The following is a 25,705-nucleotide window of genomic DNA, read 5'->3' on the forward strand; positions in this document are numbered from 1 at the left end:
AAATAAATTAATAAGTGGAATAATGAATGCAAAATAACATGATTTAATGTGATAAATTATTGTTCTTCTTTTAAATATTTATAATTATTTGTACATATTTGTACTTCATGCCCATCGTGGATTTCATCGTCTCTCTGCCTTACAAACCAAAATGCTTTTTGCTACATTAAAAGTCAGTCATAGTGATTTAGATTTTTGAAGTCATTTAAAGCTGACTTAAGACTTACAAGTTTCTCAAAAAATGTACACTGTTAGGAATGATTTTACTATATATTGGATTCAGATTTGTATTAGATTCCTAAATTTTATTGCTAGATTTGCTGATTAATCAAGACATTCAAAACATTGAAATGATGAAGCATACAGGAAGGAGCCAAAATCTAACTTGAATTCAGTTGAGTTAGACTGAAGTAGAGTTGCTAAACTCCTTTTACTGTAGCAAGTCCTTGCAACAGTAAAAAAAAAAAAAACAACAACAAAAAAATAAATCAGGTAGTGGTAATCGGTTCTCCAATTTAGAAAGCGATAAGACCAAAAGTCATGAAAACTAAAGTTTCAATGCCTGTCAATGTCCTCAAAAATATAAATCCATACATCATGATTAACCTGGCCTGCGAGCTGAATTCTTGGCATTTTTGAATTTTCGAACACAAGAGGATCCCTTTTGCACCACTCCAGCTTTAATCATTTTTATTTTCCCCAAAACGAGTCAATTAAGTGACATTATTAAGGTTGGACATATAGCTGTAACAAAGGTAAGAAATGCCAATTCCACAGGTACAGTAAATCAAACGAAAAATAGCAGTGCAGGAGGATATACGTGTAGCTGCTGCTAAAGCATCTATTTGTAAGAATCCAGGATGTTTTGGTTTCTCATGACTGCTGAGAAGGAATGTGTTACTATAATTGGCTAAAACCAAATTTTAGAAAGTTGATTTTGCTCAGCTCCAGAAGTTCTGCTGAAAGTTCCCCCTTTCTCTGAACAGATTCCCAGATTGATCATTTATAAAAGTAAACCTGAGGACCTGAATTGTAGAACCTAGAAAAATCTAAAAAAAACATTGCACCTTTATAATTTTACCACCCCCATGTAGCTGAGCAGTTAGTTAGTTAGTTCCCTTCAGTGATCATACAGTAACATTTCAAACTACAACAAACACTGTTTTCTACTATCTAAAAGAAGTCATGCATTAAAGGGATATTACCAGTACCAGTGTTTTATGGGTGGTGTAGAGCTCTTGTAGGATCTGATCGACGATAGAGTTAGTCAGATAGGAGACCACCGAGAGTTTCACCTCCCTTAACAAAGAAAAGATGAAGACTTAACAGGTCAGTCTAAATATTCTCTGAAGTTCTCAATGACTGGAGGCTTTTAACCAGCTGCGTTTCTTACTCCAGGGCTTGGTTGATATCTTCAGCTGCTCTCTCCATCAAAGCGCTGCGGATGGCTGAACGAGGAATGGAAACTTGTTCGGAGATGGAGGACAGAGGGGGGCTGAGTCTCTCTGCAGCCGAGCAAGACATGGGACACAACTCTCGACAGAGAGACACCATAGAATCCACCACCACCTAAAGACATGAAAAATACATGAGGGGATAAAAAGATGTGAATAATTTTTTTTTTAAGGCATTTTTGTATTTATTCCAGACAAAATGTTGTTATATTAGCTGGGTCATTTATGGCCGTCTGTGCAATGCAGCTGTTCACAGTTATCAAGCTCATGAATCCAAGGATCTATTCATACAGATGTCTTGTTGTTAGACACCAATCTTTGAAAAATTTCTTTACAATTAACAAGTATACAAAATCTGACACACAGCTTTATAGAATATCCTCAAGGTTTCAGCATTTTCTTTCCCCTTACAATGATTCTTTCATAGGAAACAATGTTAAATGTATCCTCGCCGTGAATTTAAATGCCACAATTCTTTTATGTCAGCACCCCTTTTCTGCACACAACAATAATAGGCTATTTAAATGCAATTGGATCACTACTACCTCTTAATCACAAATGCATAAAGGAAAAGAACACTTCTGCAAATAATGAAGTGATCCCATCTCCCGGTTTACCTGCAGCTCTTTGTCTGCAGCCTTGGCCAGCTCTCCAGCTAGCGTGTCCAGGCGCTGTTTGACGGGACCATCCACTGACAGGACGTGGGCCAGCTCGCACAGGGATGGGTACAGCTGATAGGGATACAAACCTTTTATTAAATTGAATATAGAATATAATGCTGGAAAATACCAGATAGCTACATAAAGTACAAGGTCCATTTGAAAATGCATTTGTTAACTATATCAGAAAATATTGTTTCACAAATTATAACAAGATAGTTAAATAAGAGGGTTTATTTTTTAACACGTTCTTTTTTTCACACTAATGCTTTAGTGTTATATCAATATAATACCCAATCATAAATAAAGAAATAATGTGAAATTAATTGTAAGCTAAAAATAATAAAGGGAAAATAGTCTCAAAATCACAGTAAAACTGGTGTAATAGATTTAAAAAAACGATAAATTATATCGTAATGTTTCCAATATTCCATGCTGGATATTACAGTATTAATAAATGGTTTTAATTTAAGAAGCATGTATATATATATATACATATACATTTTAAGAAGCAGACTTCAGCTGACAAAGCCAACTAACACCAGCTAGAGTCTGTTGCAGCCTCCCCATTAGATCTAGCTGATCATAGAAAATAAAATGCTAAATAAAGAGACAGAAATTCAACAGGGCTTCTCATGAATCCATTAAAACTTGCTGACGCCACACACTGTTGGCAGTAATGCAAGGAGGATGACAAGAAAACTAGTCCACCGACAAAAGAAGGATTTTTATTTTTCTGTTTTGTTGAGCTTAAGCCAGAGGTGGGTCGCCTTATATTTATCAGTTGCATGAACAACCTAAGAAGAATAAAAAAATAAAAAATAAAAAAATAAACTTAGAAGTACTTTTACTGCCCTTTACTTTTACTGCGGTATTGTTATAATGAAGTATGAGAAAAATCCACAGGCACAGAAATAAGGTTAGGGCTTACAATAAACTTAACAATGTGGCTCACAAGCTTTGATCAATTATTCTTAACTTCTATAATTCTGTTGTTGGAGCTCATGTAATTGTCATTGTAATTATTTTACCTTATATTAACATGTATTTTTTTAGCTACTCTACTGCTGTATTTTTTAAGTTTAAGTGGAAAAGAATTGATGTGCTATTTTAAAACATCTTGTTTGTACTTTTACTTGATGATTCAGCCTTTTAAAGATAATTTTTTTTATTTGAGCAATTTTTTCTGCTAGTTTTTACTTTTATTTTAATAATAATATGTTAAAGTAGTGCTCCTCTTACTTGAGTATAATATTAGGGTACTCAACGACAATATTTTCCAACTATAAGTACTACAATAAGTATTATGATCTATTCTTTGCATGGCCTAGTTTCCTTTTTTTTTTTAAAAGCCTACTTCATTAAGCGTCCTGAGGTTCCGAAGCGTTCTGAAATGCTTCCTTATTGCTTATTCAATTGGGTCCAAAGTACATATGTACATCAATACTTTTATGGTTATTATATATTCTGCTTTGTTACAGAGGAACATTATGGGGTCTATTGTCTTAATAAATAGCAACTGTATTTATACAGTTTTGCACTAATTAAGAATAAATAACACCGTAGTATTATTGATTATATTTTTCTTTTAATTTACGTATGAAACCCTACCCTTTTAAAACTCATTTTGCAGCATCAGCAATGCTATCAAGTGTCGTCTCCATTTAGAAAATGCTGTATTGTAAACAACTCCTCAGTTGTTTACCTAATTAAGAGAGAGACATACATTCTTTATCTCTCTAAACAAACCAACCTGTGAGGCTCAGGAGCAGGTGTGGTTTGTTAACAATCATTGATAGCAGTATGGATATTATTTGTTATCGTCAAACACGTTATCCTTGGTATTTTTTGCTAACCAGACAACAGCCAGATGCATGTCTCAGCGAGACATGCATCTGGCTGTTGTCAGGTTAATTTTTTGCACTCATAACCAACTCCATATCCTCATAAGCAGGCTACACTGTAAGGATGTGGATCGTTGTACTGATATTTGGGGTATAAATACTTCATCAGTTTTCACCTAGGGTCGATTCTTTTGCTTTCATCTACTCCAAGCACTGTTGAGGCTTAGTTTAAGAAAACGTGACGCCTTTAATAAATGACATTTTTACCTGGTGCTGCTGCTGCTTTCATCTACAGCTAATCAAAAAACCGACCCAGCATTAACGTCCTCCTGTTTGAGCTTTTAAATATTCTGTTCTTACACAATACCTGCTGACCTGATGGCTTATTTAGCTAATTAACTGAATGTTTAATGATTTGAGGCTTACTATGAGGGAGATTTTTCACAGTTCGCTTTAGAAACTTCTTCAAAATGACCCCCTGTGGACTTCTCATTAAAGGCGCCAATAAAGTAATAGTACACAACTAATTAAGCCATTGATTATAACTCCGTTTTATGGGAAGGATCCATCCTGAATCCTGCATGGCTGTCCCAAACTACTAGCAATAAGAGCCTTTATGAAATACTGCGCTAAAAAAAGCTTTTAAGTTTACGTATTTAATGTACAGCCTTTAGTATGGTGCAGTAAACATTGTGAGAGGAAATATTTAGCATCTGTAGATGCTTACATGTTTCTTTTCCTGACAGTTCTAACAAGTAGTTTGTAACCAAGTAACAGAACATTTAGAGAAACTTGTAAAGTACATAATAATTAAGTACTATTTAAATGTTGGAAACAAAACATTGTTCTGTCGTCTCATGGGCCTGGATTACTTCTTTAAAAAAAAAAAATGTTTTACTTCTAAAATTAGGCAAGCTGAGTACTCTGTTGTATCATCACTGATGTCTCCCGTTCATCTATTTATAACACGGGTCAGTGGCCTGTGTGATTTTATTTCTACATTTTAATATAATAAAACACAAACTTGAATTTAATTAACTTCATATATCTTTTAAAAGAAGAGAAAAGGATAAAGCAAATCTAAACAGCTGCCGTTTCCTTGCTTAAGAAGAGCATCCCCACAGCATGATGTTGCCAACATTGTGTTTCACTCTGGTCAGAGTAATGTTCAGGGCTAGTTTTCTGTTCCACACTAGCATTTGGCATGCAGGTCAAAATGATAAATAATGGTATCATCTGAACAGGGCAAAAGTGCTGTGTCACCTTTAAGGCTAGCAACAAACTGCGTATCGTCGACAGATTCCACCTTTTTGAACCACTGCAACTCGCTTTTTACTGGCATTGGTTAAAAGTAAAAATTCTTGCAATTGCTCAGAGTTTCAGAATGGTAACTACACTAACAGAAGGTTCAAATCACTTCTGTTTTTAATGTCTCATATCAGTTGATAATTTGAAAATTCATTCTAGAATCCTGGCTTCAATTTCAGGACCCTAGAAGGTCAAGCTCCATCGAGCATGTTAAAGGCAAAAACTTACAATTGAGTCATCAGGTCCTCAATCTCTAATAAGTCCCAAAGACTTTGTATAAAAATCGGGTGGACGCTGTAAAAGCTGCAGTATAAACATTGCATACTGAAAACTCACACCTTAGTCTCTATAAATAGAGACCAAGCTGGAAGAGCTGGAAATTAGTTTGTTCTACAGTAGGAGGCGATTATAATTAGAGCAATAATACAAATGCACACCACAATGTTGACATATGTAAAATGTTATCAATTCTGCTTCTTACGGCAGCTAGAAGTTTAAATATATCGCAGTGGTGCTCCAGTGAAACCAAAAAATAGCAACGTTTTCAACCAATTGATTTTTTTTTAACAACATTCATACCTATATATGGTTTTGTGCTTGTAATATACAATGCTGCTGAAATATATCTTGTGTTTTCAAAAAAAAAAATTGGTGGATATAAAAGTCACTCCCTTTTAAAACAGTATGCACAGCCTTCGTAAAACAACACAAGCAGAGTTCACTCACAGCTCTTGAGTTCCTGGCCTCTTTGAGGATTTGTCTTGCTGTCTGGACCTCGTCTCCGTCTTCACAACCTTTCAGGACACATAGCTGTTGCTGCACCCTCACACACAGACGCTCCATAACCTAAAGCACAAAAGTAAATATCACTATTATCAACAAGTATTCGCATAAAGAAAATTTTTCCTCTTCTTGAGTGCACAGACCTGCTCAGCGGTGCTGGTAACGAGGCCCTGGTGAAGCCTGAGGGCCTGCTTCTGAGAGAAACGCTGAGTCTGGTTGTTCCTGAGCAGTGCACGCTGGATCTGTCGCACATACCAACACACAAAGAAATAAAGTATAAGCAAGAGGTATGGTGGAGATGGATGTTTACAAAGCACAGCATGCATGAGACAGAAGGCAAGACAATTTGCATGGTAATAAGGAAAGTGGATTTAAATCCCCCAGAAATAGAAAGGAAAGACTTTGATTTGTTTTCCTGACTCAGCATGTGGGAAAACATCCCTGCATCATCATCTTTTGCAAATAAATATTAACATGAAATAATAATCTGTAGACACACACAAATTTAAGCACTTTTTTAGTAGAAATTAAAGCAATAATAACATTAAAGTAGATGTCTCACAAATAAAAGAACCTTGAGAAAACCCTTCTCTGGCCCTCAGATATATGGCTTACAAATGTGAATGTTTAGATTATTTTAAGAGCTAGGAGAGTAAAGTTTGGAATGTAAAAGGATTGTAGACTGCAAACCTATAGAGAAGGAAAGTATGTTGATAGCAATAATACTGACTGCGGCAACATGACAACAGGAAAATACAAATTCCATGGTTACTCCTCACAAGAGGCATTCTTTAAAAGTAACACCTGAACTCTGGAGAAGAAATATGATTTTGATGATGGTAAAAGCTTAAAATCACACTTTCCTGCAAATGTATTTCCAATAGACCTTCATGATATCAGGAAATGTAAATATGATAATGATGTTGAAAATGTAATATAATAAAACAATATGATGAATATGTATAATATATATAATATAATGTTTTTGAAGATGTCATGATTTTTCCCTATCGCTATTTTTATTGATGTTTGCATCAGATACGCAAACATTTCTTTAAAAGAATTTCTTTAGTATCCAGTTATGTTCAGTCTTTTGTTTCGCTTGGCCTTGCTGTAAAAGTGTTTTATTAATAAAGGTTGTATAGGAAGTTATAGCACATCAGGCATCAAGGATATGGAAGAAACATCCAATATGCCAATATTTCCTTCAAGCAATCTTTTGTTATTGCAACATTTCAGGGCAGGTACAGCAATAATAATGGCAGCATAGTGTTCAGCTTGACTTCTTACAGATTTTGCTGTTAAGGGGATAAAAGTAAGTGTATTTTGTTCCGATTTTGTACAGTATACCAACACAAAGCACTGTATAATAGTGATATTAAGAAAATTGTTTATTAAAATCCCAAAAGTATATTAAGTGCCTTTACCGTGGCAACCCCAGATAAAATATACTGTTGAACTGTCTTTAGAAGTCCCCCAAATGGTGAAAACAATGCACTTGTGTATGATTTTTTTTCTTATTATAAACCCAGCTTTTCTTGAAGGTCTCTGGCTTTTTTCAGACAGTATTTGTGGAAATGCAGCACAGTGAAGACCAAGAAACACAACAGACAGGGCAGTGATAAAGACCTTTGAACGCCTCATGGGAGCTCTATTCAATCAAATGTGTTGATTAGTGTGTGACATAACTACAAAGCCTCATGACGAGAACCTGGACAAGGAAATAATTAATCCGAGCTAAAGATATGAAAACTGAAGGCATCAGTATTTGTTGAAAAGCCTCATAAATATTTTTTCATGAAACATTAGAAGCATTAATAAGTCCTGTATGCAGTTCTCTATATGCCATGTAGGAGACACATGTGGAAGAAGGTACTCTTTTGAGATGAGACCAAAATGTAACTTTTGTTCCGATTTGCAATACGGTATACATGAGAGAATACTAACAGTGTGTTTTTCCCTGAGCACAAACATCGCTAAGAAGAAAGATGGTTTTAGCATCATCATGTTCTTCATAGCTTTATCCAGCCTAGGTGTTAGAGGTGAGTATTGGCATGAGTTTTGCGATTCGATACATTTCGCGATACTTGGGTCACGATACGATATTATCACGATATTGCAGTATCACTATATATTGCCATATTTCCCCAGCTATCAAAATCAAATAATGAGATAAAACAGCAAGTGCTGTATATTTTCATCAGAAAATATTGATTAGGTATTATTATCCATGTTGTTTGGGGTTTTCTTCAACTGTGACTGCCTTAAATAAAGATTTAGTGCTGCACGCACAGTTATAGGGCTCCACAGCGCTTTCTGCCAGAGTGGTGGTGCAGAGGTAGCCCATTTTCCCATCAATGTTTTATGTAACCTTTTTTTTTTTTTTTTTTAAATCGATAGTAAGAAGTGAAAGATCGATATTATATTGGGCAGCCGAATATCACGATATATCGCCAAAACGATTATTTCCTACACCCCTACTAGGCACAGGAAAGCTTCCAGTAGGACAACAGTATGAAGTCAAATCACACCTACAATGAAACAGTGATCAGGCAAAGTCCAGAACTAAATTAAACTGAGAATCTTTGACAAGACCAAAAAACTGATGGTTACAGAAGCTCTCTATCACATAAAAATAAGTATATTTTAAGAATATTTTAAGAATAATGGGCAAAATACGACATGTACTGTAAGGTTTTTAAAAAAAAAAACTTTCATCCTCACAAGTAGCAATAAAAACTTGTCTAAAAAGAGGATGGATATAAATACACAAAACATTACTTTAGATCATTTACCAAATAAACCATTTAAACCATTTATCATTTGGTCCAACTTCATAATTAATAACAGTCAGTCTCTCACATAAAACCTCAATAAAACACACTGAATATGAAAAAGTTCAAGCGATATTAACGCTTTTTTGGAAGGTACTATATACTACAATGAAAATACTTTAAAAAAGGAAAAAAGATATTGTAATAGGATGTAGTAAATGAATGTTTTAGCCCCTCTAACCTTGGCCAAGGCTTGTTCCGTCTTTTCTGGGGCGCCGCGATATGCCTGAGCGATGTCACAAAGTGGGAGGGGCATATACTGCAGCGTGAAGTTGCTGTGTTGGAGAGAGCAGGAATGGACAGAAAAGAAAAGTCACTCTTGCATGAATAACAGAAACAATCTTGATGCCGACAAGAACAAACAAATAATACCCATAGCTCATTTCTTACAGATGTCTCTAGTTCTCAAATATATCAACAAAAAAATAAAACACCCACATGCCTTTGTACACACAGACAACTATAGAAACTTGTGCACCTCCACAGATCTGACAGGCGCACCAGCCAGAGGACTGATGAAACACTGTGAAATAGTAAACACTTCAGAGGGATGGTTATCTGCCTGTTATATGCCTCTGTGAGGGATCTGTTTAATGTTGGGCACCAGATCATCGGAGAAAAAAAAAAAGCTCCTAGATGTTATGTTCCGCTTACTGCTCCAGCGCCCTCGCCACATCTTGGAAGCCCACTCCGGTGGTGTTGTTGCGGTCCCACGTCACGCTCCTGAGGGGGATCAAACAGACAGGAAATAGAGAGGGACAGGCTCAGAAATGAGGAGGAAGAGGATCAGCTGCCTGTCATCAACATACACACACATACACACTTCTGCTGTATAACGGCTACAGTGATTGGTTGACATTGGATTTAGACATTTGTCTGAGTCTGTCCTTTTTCTGCATTAGGGGAATACAAGATATAGAAACAATATCCATGACTTTAACGAGCGTCTTTGAAATATTCCTTTCACATTCACCATCCAACTTTTCATAAAAGCAGTCAGTTCCTTTCCAAAGGCCCTTTTTATCAATCTTCCGACTCCATCACTTTATCTCCACCCTGACACGTCTTGCCCTAGAAATTTAAATCAGTAAAACTCAAAGCTCTCTCTCTCTCTCCGGGAGGTCCTCCTGTCCCGCTCCTTCATATCTTTCTTTCTTCACCATTTCTTATCAGTCAGTATCCAACCCCCAAACTGTTGATTTAGTCCTCGTTTGCTGCTTCTCAATCTTCCATCATTTTTTCATACCTGCATTTTCAGGCATCTGAACATACACTCTGCATCATCTCCTCCTGAGTATTATTACAAACAGCTATCCCGAAGGACTTTTATTTCTTTATGATGATTAATTTCTAAATTCTCCAGTGTGCTTAGATATGTTTTACCCCCTGCATGGAAAGCCTTCCCCTGCCTCTTTGAAATAGCGTTCAGCATCTCCACATCTCTTCTGTCTCCACTCCTCATCTTCAGTTTATTTTTAATCCTACTGATTCATCTTTTTTCCAACTCACTTCCAAAGATCTGGGTGCTTTGTTCTACATGAAAATCTGTTGGTAGTTAAATTGATCCAATTAAAAAAGAGGTAGAGAAAACATCTACCACAGACCTGAGAGTCGTATTGATCTGCAGAGCCTTGCTCAACATCTTGGCTCCAGAGTCCTCAAAGAGGTTGCCGCTCAGATCCACCTTCCGTAGGCAGGCGTTGGAGCCCAGAGCGTTGACAAGGACTGTTCCGCGGTGGCGAAGCCTTGAGTCAGCCAGGGAGAGGGACTGTAGAGCCTGAGAGATTCAAACATGAGGGGAAATAAGGGAAAAATTTCAGAAGGGATTATCCGTAATCTCTCCTTTATGAATTGTCTTAAAAAGTGAGTGAAAGTTTTTTTCAATACAAAAAGTAATTCATATTTCATTCTTGATTCCCTTTTTGACTCTGTTTGGACCAGCAGAAACATGCTAACCAAAGAGCTACACATATGGCTTAAAACACCTGTGTTTTATCTAGTCATTACATATACACCGTATGCATTTTAGTGAAACATAAAATGATCAGATCATTATACGATAAAAATAAACAGCTACACAAACGGATGGAACAACACAAAATCGCAAACTTGCTTCTAAGTCCATCTGTATTCCAAGGACAAGTAAAGGGAAGACTTGTGGATCACAGACATTAAACATGGAAAACCCACATTAAACCGAGCAGCTGGCCTTAGCTCCAGTACTTCTATCACCAATAGTGAAGCCAGAGATTTGCACTACTAGACATACATTTAAGACACTTCATCTTAACATCTAACATTATATGGAGGCAAACTATGGAGAGGATGAGAGTGGTCAGTGTCTTCAGTGACCATAATAGTCATACTAGTATGACTGAACTAACTACATTTTATAATCTTAAATGAAGAATCATTTTGGATGAGCAGTGAAATATCATCAGGAAACAAATGATGGAGACCAGTTGCTTTCCGTTTAAGTACTTAAGGCCATTAAATTGTCGACCGATTGTGTGTTTAGACTGAAACTAATGCTGAAAAAAAATAAAAACTCCTTCTGCGGATTTTCAACAGATACCTAAAGGTTTTATTCCTAAACAGATTAGTTTTTGGATTTTATCATAATTTAATCTGTGTGAACATAAACCTTCATCATCCATAGAGATATAATTCCCTAGAATCATCCTGCTCCATCATGTTTGACTCTGTCAATGCTGATAGCTTTACACTGGACATTTAAAAAACAGGCGAACAAGTAACATCCCATTTTTCCGTCTATTTTTATCCCAATTATGGTTTTCAATGGGACAGATGTCCCGTAAATGAAAGGGGATTGAAACGTCACTCACACTGTGAACATACCCCAGTTAAACAATTGCTATATTACCTATCATGGCTGAGCAGAGTATTAGGTGAAGCTACTTACAAAAAAAAAAAAAATCTTGATCTTTGCATTATTCCAATAAAAAACAAGAAGGCAATTACTTTATTTAACTGGTTAACAGTTGGCATTTGATGTCAAATCTCTAAATAACAAACTTTCTAAAAATGAAATGGTTATTAGAAATGGCTATAAGACTTGATGTAAGATAATTTTGCAGTTTGTTTTGCAGGCAGGACAGGCAGCCATGAAGCAAGCTAGTTTATCCACACAATCACTTTAAATAAGTTAATTTATCCTTCTCTGGGTAAGAGTTTAAATAAACACGCTTCAACTTCTATGTGAAAGAACATCGTTGGGAGCGATCGCTATCAGTGGTGGTAAATAATTGAATAAGCTAGCCGTCATGCTGAATTTGCCAAGCAGAGAAAAACAGAAAACCTCTGGAGTCTCTGGGATAGACCGAGACCAAGTGAAACATTCCACAGGCCCACAGACGACATGACTAGTAAGGATGTTTGTGTACTGTGTGTGTGTGGCAGGTGGGGGATTGAGCTTAAACAGGCATAAAAGAGGACAAGAATCCAGTTTGGTGACAAGTGTGTGTTTCTGGGCGTGCAAAATCGTGTGTGTTAGGCGACAAATCTGTGAGGTGTTTGTAGGCGTGCATCTTTGCATAACACCACAGAGAATATCTGCATGTGCATGTGTGTACGTTTACAATATGTTACATAATCAAACTCACACACTCTTCTTCTTGAACCAAATGAACCAGTTTCTGCAGAATTTCATCCAGCACCCTGCAGAGGCACAAACAGTAGGAAAAACATTCATCATCTGCATCAACTTCACAACCATCTGCACGGCTGCTTCCCCGCAGCGGGCCATACCTGCCCTTGATGTTGAAGTTTTTCCCCAACATCAGATGTTTGAGGGAGGGGTGGCGGGAGAATGCCGGAATAACAGCCAGCAAGTCTGCATCCAAACCTAAACAAAAAAAAACAGGCACACAACTTAGTTGAGCACAAGTGCAAAGCAGGCAGAACAAAAAAACTGTCATTTTGAGATCCTGCTCCACAGATGATCTTTAACTACAGTCATAATAGTGCCAATAAAATATAAGAACAGGTATTAAATTTGAAATGTTAATACTCAAGGGGAAATAATAAGATATACACTGAATAACTGTTTTTTCCCTTATCATTTAAAAAGAGGATAATTACTCAGGTTACCTTTGATACAAAAATTAGTTTGACAGCAAATCTGTATGGGGACCAATGATCTTTAATTGCACTGTAACTTGTCTCTTTTCCAAACCACACAGAACTTTTTGTGAATAAGCAATAGTCTTAAATTTTAATCATGAACAAGTTATGATTTACCACTAATTTGGCTGATTACTGACAGACCGACTGAGAGAAAACATCCTTTAAATAGATCCTGAGCAACATTATATAGGATATAAGTTCTCCAAAACAGCGCATCTTGCTCTAATGTGAAGAAAAGGGAACCTTTGTGAACCTTCTTCAAAGGGACAGTTCTACAAAACTGCATCAAAAACTAATCCAGGTCAGCTAAGGACACAGTTTAAGACTCAACTAGAAGAAAAACACTGGCCAAAATAATATCTAATAGTAGATTCATGTGAAGTAACAGCGGAGCAAAGGTAAAAACAAAAGTTTGTGTCACATGTGTTCAAAAACATCATAATTTGAAATTAAAACTAATTTAAAACTAACACGTCTTTTTTGATCAGACCATCCCAGTGACATTCAAAAATTATAATTGCAGCATTTTTTTAAATAACAAAAAAATCATTTTGTACCATAAATAGCAGGACAATCATAAGAAGGACATCAGATAGTTTAACTATTAATTTCAATCAGACTGAAATGTTGTGGCATGAATCTAACCGATAATGTAAGAAAATCCTTCAGTGTGGCAAAAGAATAAAACTATTTTAAAACGAGAAGGCCAAAGTTTAAAAAATGGGAATATAAGGGTCAAGTGGACAAATTATATTTTTTTTTCCACAAAGAGCCCTTAACAAATGAAATTATGATATTAAAGCCACTTAATGTAATTATTCAGGTTTTCTTTGTCAGACACCAGAATATATTTAATGGTCTGCAACTTTCTGTTCAGACAAAAAATAAAAGGAAAAAACATGTGAAGGGGGAAATACTTTCCCAAGGCACAGGGGATGCGGTTCGTAAGTTACAGGTCTAACTCATTGTTTCTTTTTACCATGAACTCTCACAATGACTGTTTTTCTTCATCTAACTCAATTTTTGAAGACAGAAAATTTCCACTGTCTACAAAAATTCCGAAATATTCCCAACTACACGCCAACTCACACCTACTCACCCATTTTGTAAAATAAAGGAGAAAAAGAGAAAGTGGTAACCATGGTAAAATGTGTCTGCATCCAAGACTAAAAATGCCTCATTCAGAGAGCAGAGAATATCAATGCAGAAAAGAGCCCAGATGCTTTCAAAGAGGATTCATCTTTTCACGGTTTCCTGCTGCATGATAAGCAGGAAGAGTCACAAAGCTTGCATAGATCCAGGTTTTTGAAAGGACATGTTTAGCGTTATTGATTCCAATAAAACATCTCAGAGATTAATGTCTGTTCAAGGACATTGAAGTTTAGCAGATCATGCTTTCGCGATAGAGGGTTTGCAACTTTATTGATAAAAAACAAGTTGAAACACATTTTCTGTAACTGTTGCAACATCAAAATATTCAGTTTGGTCTCAGCGTGATGGAGCTTCAAGGTTAAACATATTTCTGAGGAGTTTGATGAAATTCTGGCCATCTAAGCATGAAATACTCAGTGGGGAAATAAGCTGTTTGCCCCAAATCTTACCTCTTTGAAAGTGATTAGGAAGCATCTGAATGTAAAGTTTAAAAGAAAAAAAAAAATCACTAGTGACTTTTTGTATTCTTTACCAAATGATTTATGCTTTGTTGAGTTATAAGTGCAAAAAAGTATTTGTTTGCTTTTGAGGTTTTGGTCTGATAGACCATCACAAATCAGCATATAATTATGAAGAGAAGAAAAACTGATCCATTTTATACATTTTTTACAGATAAAAATGAGAATGGTCTTCATATGTATTTAGCTCCTTTTGCTCTGATACACTTAAAGAAGGCCCTGGAGGTTTCTCAGAGAACATCATTTAATTGTAGCATTGTGAAAATCAAGAAAAACATAAACGGGTCATGCTGGACCCATCATCACTGACAGGCCTGAGCTGCAGGGATGCCATGCTCAGAAAGGAAAATCAGTTGAAGGGATAATTTATGGTGATGTTCTTCATACTTCTACAAAAGTAGCATGAAAAAAAAAAAATAATATAAAAAAATAAAGCCATCAGTTGTCCACAGACCAGGTAAGGAACATGAAAGATCTTATTTAGCCCCTTGCAAACAAGTGTTTGCCCAAAAACTGACACTAAATATTAGCATAGATACACACGCTACCCCCAGCCTGCAACACAAGGCAGGTGGCTGTTTTAAACAAAGCGCCGGGTGTTTCTTGGGCCATGGATCCCAAAAGGAAAAAAGGAAAACCATTTGCTTTCATTACCAATGCGGAAGGATTGCCAGTATGTTTGCTTTATAACAGGGGTGTCAATCCAGTTCCAGAAAGGGCCGTGTGGCTGCAGGTTTTCTTTCCAAGCAAACAATAGTACACCAGACTCCAGTCATCTCATCAAGTGACTCCAATCTGAACATGATGACTTGATGAGATGAATGGAGTCTGGTATACTATTGTTTGGTTGGAAAGAAAACCTGCAACTGCACGGCCCTTTCTGGAACCGGTTTGAGACCCCTGCTTTATAATGAGAAGTTGTCAAATAATAAAATTAATAATTTGGAAAGGCATTTCAAGGGAAGGAATGCTAAATATGCAGCCGACCACTAGGTTGGTAGTGAGAGAATAAATGTTATTGCAGAACTTCTGGATAGATTATAGGAGCACATAGATGGATTTAAGAAGTGAATTGCATTTCCAAACTCCACTACTGCTGCTAGTTTTGTTGCAAGCATGGAAAACCTTTCACAGAGCGAACAGGTACCACTCTTTTTTTTTTTTTTATTTTCCCAAATTCTCAATATAAAAATAACACAGAAAATCTGATTTTTTTTTTTTTTTTTTGTATTTCTCTAATTCTATTAATTCAACAAAATCTAATACATTAATATTGTAATGGAATTAAAACTTAAAGCACCAAATAGTGTACAGCAGAGTAGTCACATGATGTATCATTAAGATGAATATTTAATTATGAATTCTTATTATATATTTAAGCCCACGTAATAATTTTTACAGTGGGCTAATACACTTAGAGCCTGTGTTGCTCTACAAGGCTTATATAAGACTTTTACAAATCTGCGGCTCCAGCCAAATTTTTTTTTGGTCAAATATGGCTCTTTGAACTGTTTGGGTTGCCGACCCCTGACTTAGATGGTGGAAGGATGATGGATGGATGGAGAGAGAGAGAGAGAGAGAGAAAGAGGTAGAGCTTTATTTGCTCCTTAATGTATAAGTGAAAGTAACCTTGGCTGTAATAGAGAGAACAGGCTTTGCAAACCGATTTCTTACCATTGTCTGAGATGTCTAAAGTCCCCACACTTGCAACACGAGGAAAAAGTTCCTGAATCACGGCGGCACCTGCTGACCTCAGCTGTGGGAGGAACAAAGAGTGAAGTGGACCATGATGGGATTTTAATCTGAAAAGTTTGGGAGTGGATTTACATAAGTAGATGGCCAGCAGTTGATACCTCACAGCTGCTGATGTCCAGGTGTAAGTCGGAGATATGCGGATTGTTGGACAAACCCAGAAACAGAGCTCTGAAAGAAAATCAAAGAAAAAATTAGCAGGCAACATTTGAAAATAAAATAGTTGTGGCAGAACATATATTGAAGGTAGAAGATATGTGTGGAAGAAATTAGAACATTGATAAGAATTGGCAAAAATAAGAGAATGAGGCAATTAGAGCAAGTGACAGAGAGTGAAAACTGAAAAAGAAAAGGTTCCTCTTCTTCCTAAATCCAGCCTTGAATCTCCTCCCTCTGAGAAACCTGAATGGGATCGACTCCTAACCCATGCTGTTCAAAATTTCTCTGAGCACACACCTAAAAGTTTTAGAGCCTTCTTAAAAGATTAGAGAAAAGAAGCTTAGAAAGAAGAGGTACTTCAAAAGCTTTCAATATTTATTAAGGTCAAACAGTCAGTTGTAATGGGCATAAAACATTACACAAGCTCAGCTGGATGTATCAGCACAGCAGGACCATGCAGGAAATGTATCCTGCTGCAAAAAAGTACACATTTGGGAGTGATGCATCAGAGGGAGCTAAGTAGAAAGAAAGTCAGCCCCATTTTGGCTGGCATCCATCATGCAGCATGCAGCTCCCTCGCTGCTGCCAATTTTGTTTTGTTTTTCCTGCTATTGATTGTGGTTTTTGGCTGTGGCTTGTTAACAACAGGCTGTTCACCTTACAGAAAAAAAATTGGAAATTCGCTGCGCTCCATTTATCCCTGTTGAGGGAACTCTCATCTTCTTGGCCACACTGTGAGCAGGTTTTAGTAACAGATCTCCTGAAGCTGCTAAGAACACAGAGTCCTGTCAGCACAGGAAATTTTTGCCAACCCAGAGGCTTCAGTCTGGGTCGTCTGATTCAAGGCCAGTCCACCGACCTATTATTAAACTGGATCTACCTTAGACGGAAATATTGGAGGATTAATTTGCAGATGGTTAGGGAGCAAACTACCTTCAACATGCACACATTATTGTAGAATGCAAGCTTAAAACAATAAACAGAGGAAGAAAAGAAACATCCACAAACTGAGAGTGAGTTACCATGTGATATAAAACCTTTAAGACCCTTGTGGTCAGCCTTTTATGTCTCTATGACTCAATGCTTTTAAGAATACAAACTATGAAACAAGGTATACAGTTATGTGGAAAAGTACTTTTCCCTTAACAGGTTTGTTCTGTTTCAATACTTAATATTAAACACCTAGCCTTATCTGAAAACAAGTTTAATCATTTAAAGCTTGAGAATCCTGAGCATTAAGTAGCAAGCAGGAAACACCATTAAGCCATTAGTTCAGATATGTTGCTGATACCTAGATTCAAAATAAATCTCAGGAAGTCCAAACTTTCACCAGTCACATCAATTCTGTGGATAAAAGTATGAAGTTCACATGAGAGGATGTAAAAAAATCAAGTTTAGCTTTTCTGGGCTGTGAAGTCTCAGTCTTAGATAAAAGACAGCAAAAAAGCTACATATGCTGAGAACCCACCCACATAGAGCAAAACTTACAGTTCGACTCCCATCACCTACTGGAGCTCAAGTTAGAAGTCATCAGAGCTCTTTATCACAGGGCTGATAACATCCTCAAAAATTCAGCAGCCAGGGAGAAGGAGATATCTCACACAAGAAATGCCCTGTAGAGCAATGCGGTAATACCAACAGCATTCCTTAAAGCTGAAGTCAGCCATCAGGTGGAAAGTGGGATAGCAAACCCAGATCCAGACAAGTTTTAAAGAAACTGAGATGTTTATGTGTTAAAAACTCAACCCAGTGGCTTATAAAGCCACAGTAAAAAGCTCGGAGAGAAACTGCAGACTTATCCTGAACTTTTCAACAAACACAACTTTCAGCTTCCACCCCCTTGCTCTCTGTCACACTATAAACCTTCTCCCCACAGCTCATCCTCCCAGCGGAGCCAGCTGTGAACTCATAAGCCAGTAAGCAAGGCCATAGATGATACACAGCTTTGGGGCATTCACTGGTAGGTATGAAACATCAAAGATCTTTGCAGTGGTGCTCAGCTGCAGTACACCTGCAATCTTGAGCTTGAACGACAGTGCATGCTGTGTGGGTAAAGGGGTGTAAATGGCACCTACATCAGGATTACTGACACTGCTACGATGGTATTGCTGTGTATGCGCTTAAACGCCAGGAGGACTGTGAGTAGTTAAACATTGGGGAAACAAAGAAGCCACTGAAAGAAGAGCAACATCGTCTGGTGGTTTACAATCTTCTGAAGACAGGCCAAGAGTCGTTCTTGGATGTTTTCATCCGGGATTGGGAGGAACATTGGTTGAATGAGTATAAAGGAAGCCATTTCTGTTAAGAAAAGCTGCCTAGCTTTTTAACAAGGTTTGAGTCCATTTCTCTTACAATGCTTTTTATGCAAGCATGATTTGGCCATCTGGGCACACTATGATGACATAAAAGTACCAATGATTGGGTGTTAGGTTGGGGGTCTACTTGTACATATCAAAAATCTTATATTATTGACACATTTAAATTTGTCGACCAATTATGCAGATATGCTGCTCATAAGGCAAAGGTTACTTGTAGCTCCTCAGAATGAAAAATCTGAGAATACATTCACATTTTAACAAAAAAAAGAACTCCAGCAGACTTAATTTTTTGTTCTTTTTTTAATGATTAAACAACAAAATACTTTTCTTTTCTCAACTGTAGGTACAATTAACACTACTTGTAGCTCTTGTTTGGGAAGTCATGTCCAGCTCTGCTGACGGGTCTGAAAGATTCATTACATCCACCAAAATTAACAGCTTTAGATTTCACGTTAATGCTTTTATGACCAAGCAATAGTTTTTTTCTTTTATCTTTAAAATATTGTTACCTGACATAAACCGATTTATTTCCGTGAGTGCATGATAAACTGATTATGTGCATAAGGCAAGTTCCTCTTATTCAACTCATTTAAAGTTATTTAATAGTTCACACCACATGTCATCTCAAGGGACTTAACAGAGACAATTTAACCAATTAATAGAAACATACATACCTTTTATATGAAAAAAAAGTAAAAAAAAACAACATAAAAATTAAATAAAAATAAACTAAAAAAAGAGAAAAACATAAAAATATAAAAATAACAAAACAGTAAAAAATATACTACCGTAAATAATACAACTAGTAAAAAAACACAACAAATAAAACAAATATGGCTTCACAAACTTTATTTGTAATAAATATATCTGAAAACTGTAATTTTGAAAATTGTGTGCTGATCAGACTTTAGGGCTTTCTGATGCTGTAGTTTTTTCTTTTTTGTTTTTTATTTGGGTAGGCTGACCTACCAATAATTATTTTTTTAGGTCAACAACGAAATGTCACACTAAACATTTAAGAAGAAAATGTGCTGTTTGGTGCTTAGTTAGAAATGTATCCATATGAATACAAAGAGGTATCTTGCATTTGCTATTCTTTCTACACTCATAATAATGTGCTTCTAAGTACATGCTGTGTTGTATAGACCAATAAAGGGTATTTTAGATTTCAAGAGTGCTAAAAAATATCTACATTGTTTTGTTTTTTCAGCGTTTTATTGTCATTACACTGTCAAAAGTACAGAGCAACAAAAGGAACTCTCTGGATTTAACCCATCCCATTCGGGAGATGTGGACTGCAATTGTGCGGCGCCTGGGGAGCAGTGTGGGGTTAACTATATATATAAATATCAATATCCATTGATATAAATACCTGTGTAAAAGCTCTGTGCAATAACCTGGTATAGGGATCCTACTATAAAAAAATTAAACTTAAAAATGTTATGAGAACTACATCTCATTTTTCAGACTCTACAATGGCAATAACTTGGGCAATGGATAATGTGCAGTTTACTATTTGGTACCCTGTGCAATAACCTGTTTGTCTATATTTGACATCCACTGCAATACCTATATATAAATATAAATATCCATCTTCAAAAAATACCAATTAAACACCATGTGCAAAAACTTTTTTATAGTAATCATACAATAAAAAAAAAACCTGTCAAATGTGGATGCACTGTATATACTGCATACATCCCATGCACCTTTTTCTTCCTTTGGCACATACTTCTTCCTTTACCATTTCAAAAATAATAATTCAAAAATACCTTAACAAACAAAAATAAAATGAGGCCAGTGTAAAAAAATTTTTTTAAAAATAATAAAAACACTGTTACACACAACAGTTTTTGTGTAGTATTATTTTTAACTCTTCAATTACTAAATTGGCCCCAGAGGAAAACAGTATGTTAAAGATTTATTTGAAGGTTTTGATTTTACCGTTGAATAAAATATTACATGATTTACCCAAATGTATGCATCACTGCACATGCCCTCAACCTTTATGACTTTAAACTCAAAACAAAAGGCTTCACATGTTCATTGACACATTGATTATAAAGTCCAGATAATGACAGTTCTCCCCTCTGATGCATCTAATAAAGAAAAAAAAATCATTACTATCAATATTTGTCTTCAAGTCTGAGCAGATCCAGAATAAATTACCCAACTATGATAAGTGGCCAAATAATTGGAGTATTAAAACCTACTTACTAAACTTTGTGAATGTATTTAATGTACAAACTCAACAAATGCTGGAAATGCAGTTTACTTTTGTCGACAAAGTAGATGCTTATTGTCCAAAGACATTGCAAATGAGGGGAGAGGAGATTCAATTACCAAGCGGCTGTCACAGGTGGTGAAAAATTTGTCAGAAAAACACCATCAGCAGAATGTTCTTGGTATAGAAATATGAAAAAACACCACATTCATCAGTATGTCATACATCACAATAATAACAGGTAATTATCACAGAATAAACATGAGATGATCCATATCAAATTGTTCATCCAAAAAATATTATGTTACAAAACACTGATGGTTAGCTGAGTCCAATGACTGTTTTGAAGGTTTAAATCATATTATTATTAACGATATTATTTGTTTTAACTTAGTCCAGCCTCATGTGATAATGTTCACGAACAGAATCTATTAAATAACAAAATACATACTGGGAATTTTTTTCACTGAAGCCTCCTGTCCTTATAAATATTTAGAAAAAGTTGAAGGCAAAATAAAATAAAATTCCAGAACATTGCAAAATAGTATATTTTAGAGAAAGATATCTTTAAAATATATGGGGATTACATACTTTTTTTAAGGCTCTGATGTAAAACTGAAATAATGTTGTATCTAATAAAAATGATGCATGTTTTAGTGTTTTATTGTGCACCATCACCAGCCCCAGAAAACACTGAATAGTAAAGAACACCCCATCACTTTCCAATGACTTATTGGTATGGTGGAAGCCTTTTTAGAACAGGGAGAAATATTGAGACTGTGGGAGTACTGAATGTACCGCCGTACCGGTAGAAATCCTTACCTACTGATGAATCAGCAGAGAACATGAAGAGCACCAGGAGCTGCTGGCTGCTCATTTACAGCTGGGTAATTAGGGCTCTGTAACTATGTAGAAATGTGATGATGCTGCTCTGTCTGTTGATTCACATTAATTAAGACCTAAAACCAAACATTTCTGACTCTCTGATCTTCTAAGCTCTCAGAGCCTTATCCACTTTTGATATAAAAGAGATGAGAAGCTTCAGTCAAATATGCTGGGCTCTCAAAGCAGGCCACTATATCTTATGGAGCATCATAAATATTCAACATTTAGAAATAAATCATCTGTTATTTGTGATTGATGACAACTTACCTATAGTCAGGTTAAGTCAATTAATAGTAGAAATTGCCCTTTTCGAGAACATGGATGATCAATAATGCTAATGGTGCTTGTATGGTAAACTGAAGGATTATTTTTGCTGTTTTACAAAAATATATATTTAAAGGCTATGATTAAGCATCAGTCTTCTAAATCTAAAATGTGGAAGATGATTAGATTTTTTTCTACACTGAACAGAGTTTTTTTTAACATGTACATGGGGATTCATGAAAGCCATAACGAGTTTATTAAAATACAGGAAAGCCAACACTTTATACAGCTTTAAAGAGCTTATTGTGAGGACCAGCTGCATTATTTGCAGCATATGTGTGTGGATTTTGTAGACTCACCTGATGGACTCAAAGTACAAATTTTTTAAATAAACTACATATGGTTTTCAACCAATTAGGTAACTGCGATGTTTCAGCCATTCACCAGAATGTATACGGAATGGGCAATGATTTTGTTATATGGAACAAACAGAAAAAGGCAAAAGATTGGCAACATGGCAGACCCTTATTTGGACGCTATTTAAAGAAAAACACTAAAATATTTAACAAACAAGAAATGGAACTCAGTATAAACTTCTCAATTAAGGAAAGAATGTTATTTATAAATTAGTAGGTGGCTTTTAAAAAGACCTTTTCTATTTAGCCCTTACAACAGTGGTTGACAACCCGCGGAGCCGCATGCGTCTCTACAAGGCTTATATAAGACTTTGATATTTGACAGATACATTGTCAGGGTTAGTTGCGGTTTGAGGACCCAAACGCAGAGGCAGAGAGGCTGAGGTGATTTCTTGTGGATTTAATCAAAAAGGTAAACAAAGGCAGGAATGCAAAAATTCAACTAATAATGAAAAGCAAACCAGAACTATGGAGACATCAAGGGAAAACCAAACACGAGGAGCCAGGGAGAGACGAGGAACACGGACAACAGCATAGGAGGACAGCAAAGACAAGGAACCAACAAAGAGTGAGAGCAGAGGGAGACCATATATAGCAGACAGAGACAAAGGGAAGGTTAACGAGCTGACAAGGAGCAGGTGTGAAAGGAGACAACGAGGGAGCCAAGGGGAAAGGAACACACACACACAAGAGGGCAACAGAGGACAACAGAAAAACATGAGAACTAACATAAATATAGAAATTACAACAAAACTGGAATTAAACCAATAAATCTAGAAAACAAGGAGCAAAGTAAAGAACAACAGAACCAAGACCATGACATACATTTTTTTTTTTTGGTCTAATATGGCTATTTTTTAACATTTTGGGTTACCGAACCCCACCTTAAAAGAATTGTTAAATCATTCGTCATTCTCAAGTACCTCAGCCCCACTCTGCACTCTGCCAATGTTCGAACTCTCCAGGTGGCCTCAAGATCAGCCATCTACCGCCTCTGCCCAGCTCTAGGCTCTGGTGACATCTGCCGGGCATCTGGCTCAGATTTACCACTGTCCTTCTCCAAACCCCAGTAGAGAAGGTGCCAGAGCAGGAAAACGTGCGTGGATCCCATCTCCCTGCTAGCTCCCAGATCAGCTTCTCTGATTGGTTGTGCAGCAAAACGTTTTTATTTCCAACTCCAGTCAGTATCTGCTAGATCTGAAATTTTTGAACATTTGAACAAAGTTTCCAGGGGAAAGCAGGGCATGTAATTTGTCATTTTTTAGTAAAGGGCGTACAATATACGGCCTTACGCATTGCTAGCTAAAAGCCTGCGCGGATTTTACCCTACTCTGGAGCAAAGTGAGCTGATAGCAGGGGATGTAACAAAGTCTTACTCTTCTTGTGATCGGTTTACAACGAAATCATCACCTGTGTTGTATAAGTTCTTGTGAATCACCAAAACAATGAATTATTGCAAATCATAGCTTGTTATGAAAAATGCATTAGTCGAATCATGGCAGACAAGTCTTAAATCTGCACACAATGCAAAGCATTTCAAAGATCACTGTATTTTAAAAATCATGATATAGTTGTGTACGCATCACAAATACTGTCTTGAATCTGTCTTGAGAATGTGTAAATGACATGTGCTTGCTTGAATCATTATGTGCATATGTGGATCACATAGGAGAGTTTGTGAATACTGAGACTCTTCCAGCTGCATAAGTTCAATGTGTCTCTTTTGCCATTCAGTATAAACAGAAAAAGGGAAAATGGTTGCATGCTGTACAGCACAGGGATGATCAATAAGAGATGATTTTACCATCATGTATTCTAAGGTACTTCTACATGCAACTGTACAAAGAAAGCTAATTTCCAGAGTCTTAGAATATTTTAGAAGTATATTTATGTTGCTTTCTATCCACATTTCCTTCTCCCTTAAAGTTCTCCTGGCATTTGTTCCACCAAAGCAATCCCAGGGCTAATTTGCTGCCTGTTTCATATTGTCCTCTTTAATGGAAAAAACACAGCTCCAAATTGTACAGTTGAGCTGGTTAGGATTTTGAAATAATCTAAAGACATCTATTGTTTTCTTTAAAGAACTGTTACAACTTTAGAATGGTGATATGAGGGTACATTATAAGATCAGCACAGGGAAACTGAACTCAGAATAAAAGAGATAAAATATTTTATATTTACTACAGAAGTTTTTTTCCCAGTAACTTAATGGTTAGGGAATAATCTGCTTCTGTGGTTGAGGAAAATCCAACAGGTCATTTTTATTTGAAAATCCCCACTGTTCCACTGATTGTTTCAATTTATCTCCACTGGGAGCAAAAACAATGCCGTTCAGATGTAAACTGGAGATTAGTAGATTATAAAGCCTAAGGAAATTCAGCAGTTGTAGCCTGTGTTTCTATTGTGGGACAGAAAACATAATGCGTTGTTAGACTGATTTGAAGCATTATTTACATTACCAAGATGTAAATATATTTCCTAGCAATCTAATTTGGGGACTGCTTTATTGTTCAACACCACATTAAAATTTGATGTGACTATGCTTATATATGACCTTAATGTGGTGCTTTGCTGTCAACGTTGCTTTACTAACTTCATTAGAACCAATTCTAGCAGTGACACTGATTTACACGTCAATTGAGAAGTGACAGACCTTTATTTTTCTTTTTTACGGGTCGCTCTGTCTTTCAAACTGGCTTTTAAACTGAATGGACTCATTTGAAATTCAATTTAAAAGATTCAGGAATTAATTACAGCAATTTTCGCAGCCTACAGAGGTTACTTAACATAAGGGCTTGCTGGCAGACTTTTATGAGACTGTTTAAATCCGTGTCTCACCTGAGTGAATCCGGAGGGAACTTCATGGAGGCCATGCTGACATGGGTCAAGCTGAAGGCCGAGCTGAAGAACTGCCGGAAAGTCGGCAGAGAGTCTCTCCCTCTCCTGGGAAAGGAAAATAGAGGAAAAAAGACGTTTAAATAGAGAGAGT

General features: G+C 36.4%; 1 protein-coding gene across 1 annotated transcript in view; it reads right to left on the bottom strand.

Annotated features, from left to right (window-relative positions):
• Window positions 1–25,705, bottom strand: part of lrrc16b (leucine rich repeat containing 16B) — a 131,215-nt gene that overhangs the window by 21,273 nt on the left and 84,237 nt on the right. The window contains exons 16-28 of the mRNA XM_015379428.1: window positions 25,555–25,659; window positions 16,552–16,621; window positions 16,373–16,454; window positions 12,651–12,747; window positions 12,506–12,560; window positions 10,487–10,659; window positions 9,537–9,605; window positions 9,064–9,157; window positions 6,192–6,290; window positions 5,992–6,111; window positions 2,072–2,185; window positions 1,394–1,569; window positions 1,212–1,299 (exon numbers count right to left, since the gene is read on the bottom strand). Coding sequence (XP_015234914.1) covers window positions 1,212–1,299; window positions 1,394–1,569; window positions 2,072–2,185; window positions 5,992–6,111; window positions 6,192–6,290; window positions 9,064–9,157; window positions 9,537–9,605; window positions 10,487–10,659; window positions 12,506–12,560; window positions 12,651–12,747; window positions 16,373–16,454; window positions 16,552–16,621; window positions 25,555–25,659 — 1,342 coding nt within the window. The remainder of the gene's footprint in view (window positions 1–1,211; window positions 1,300–1,393; window positions 1,570–2,071; window positions 2,186–5,991; window positions 6,112–6,191; window positions 6,291–9,063; window positions 9,158–9,536; window positions 9,606–10,486; window positions 10,660–12,505; window positions 12,561–12,650; window positions 12,748–16,372; window positions 16,455–16,551; window positions 16,622–25,554; window positions 25,660–25,705) is intronic.

Source organism: Cyprinodon variegatus, unplaced genomic scaffold (genome assembly GCF_000732505.1).
Source record: "Cyprinodon variegatus isolate N-32 unplaced genomic scaffold, C_variegatus-1.0 Scaffold192, whole genome shotgun sequence".
In the NCBI taxonomy this organism is placed as follows: Eukaryota; Metazoa; Chordata; class Actinopteri; order Cyprinodontiformes; family Cyprinodontidae; genus Cyprinodon; species Cyprinodon variegatus.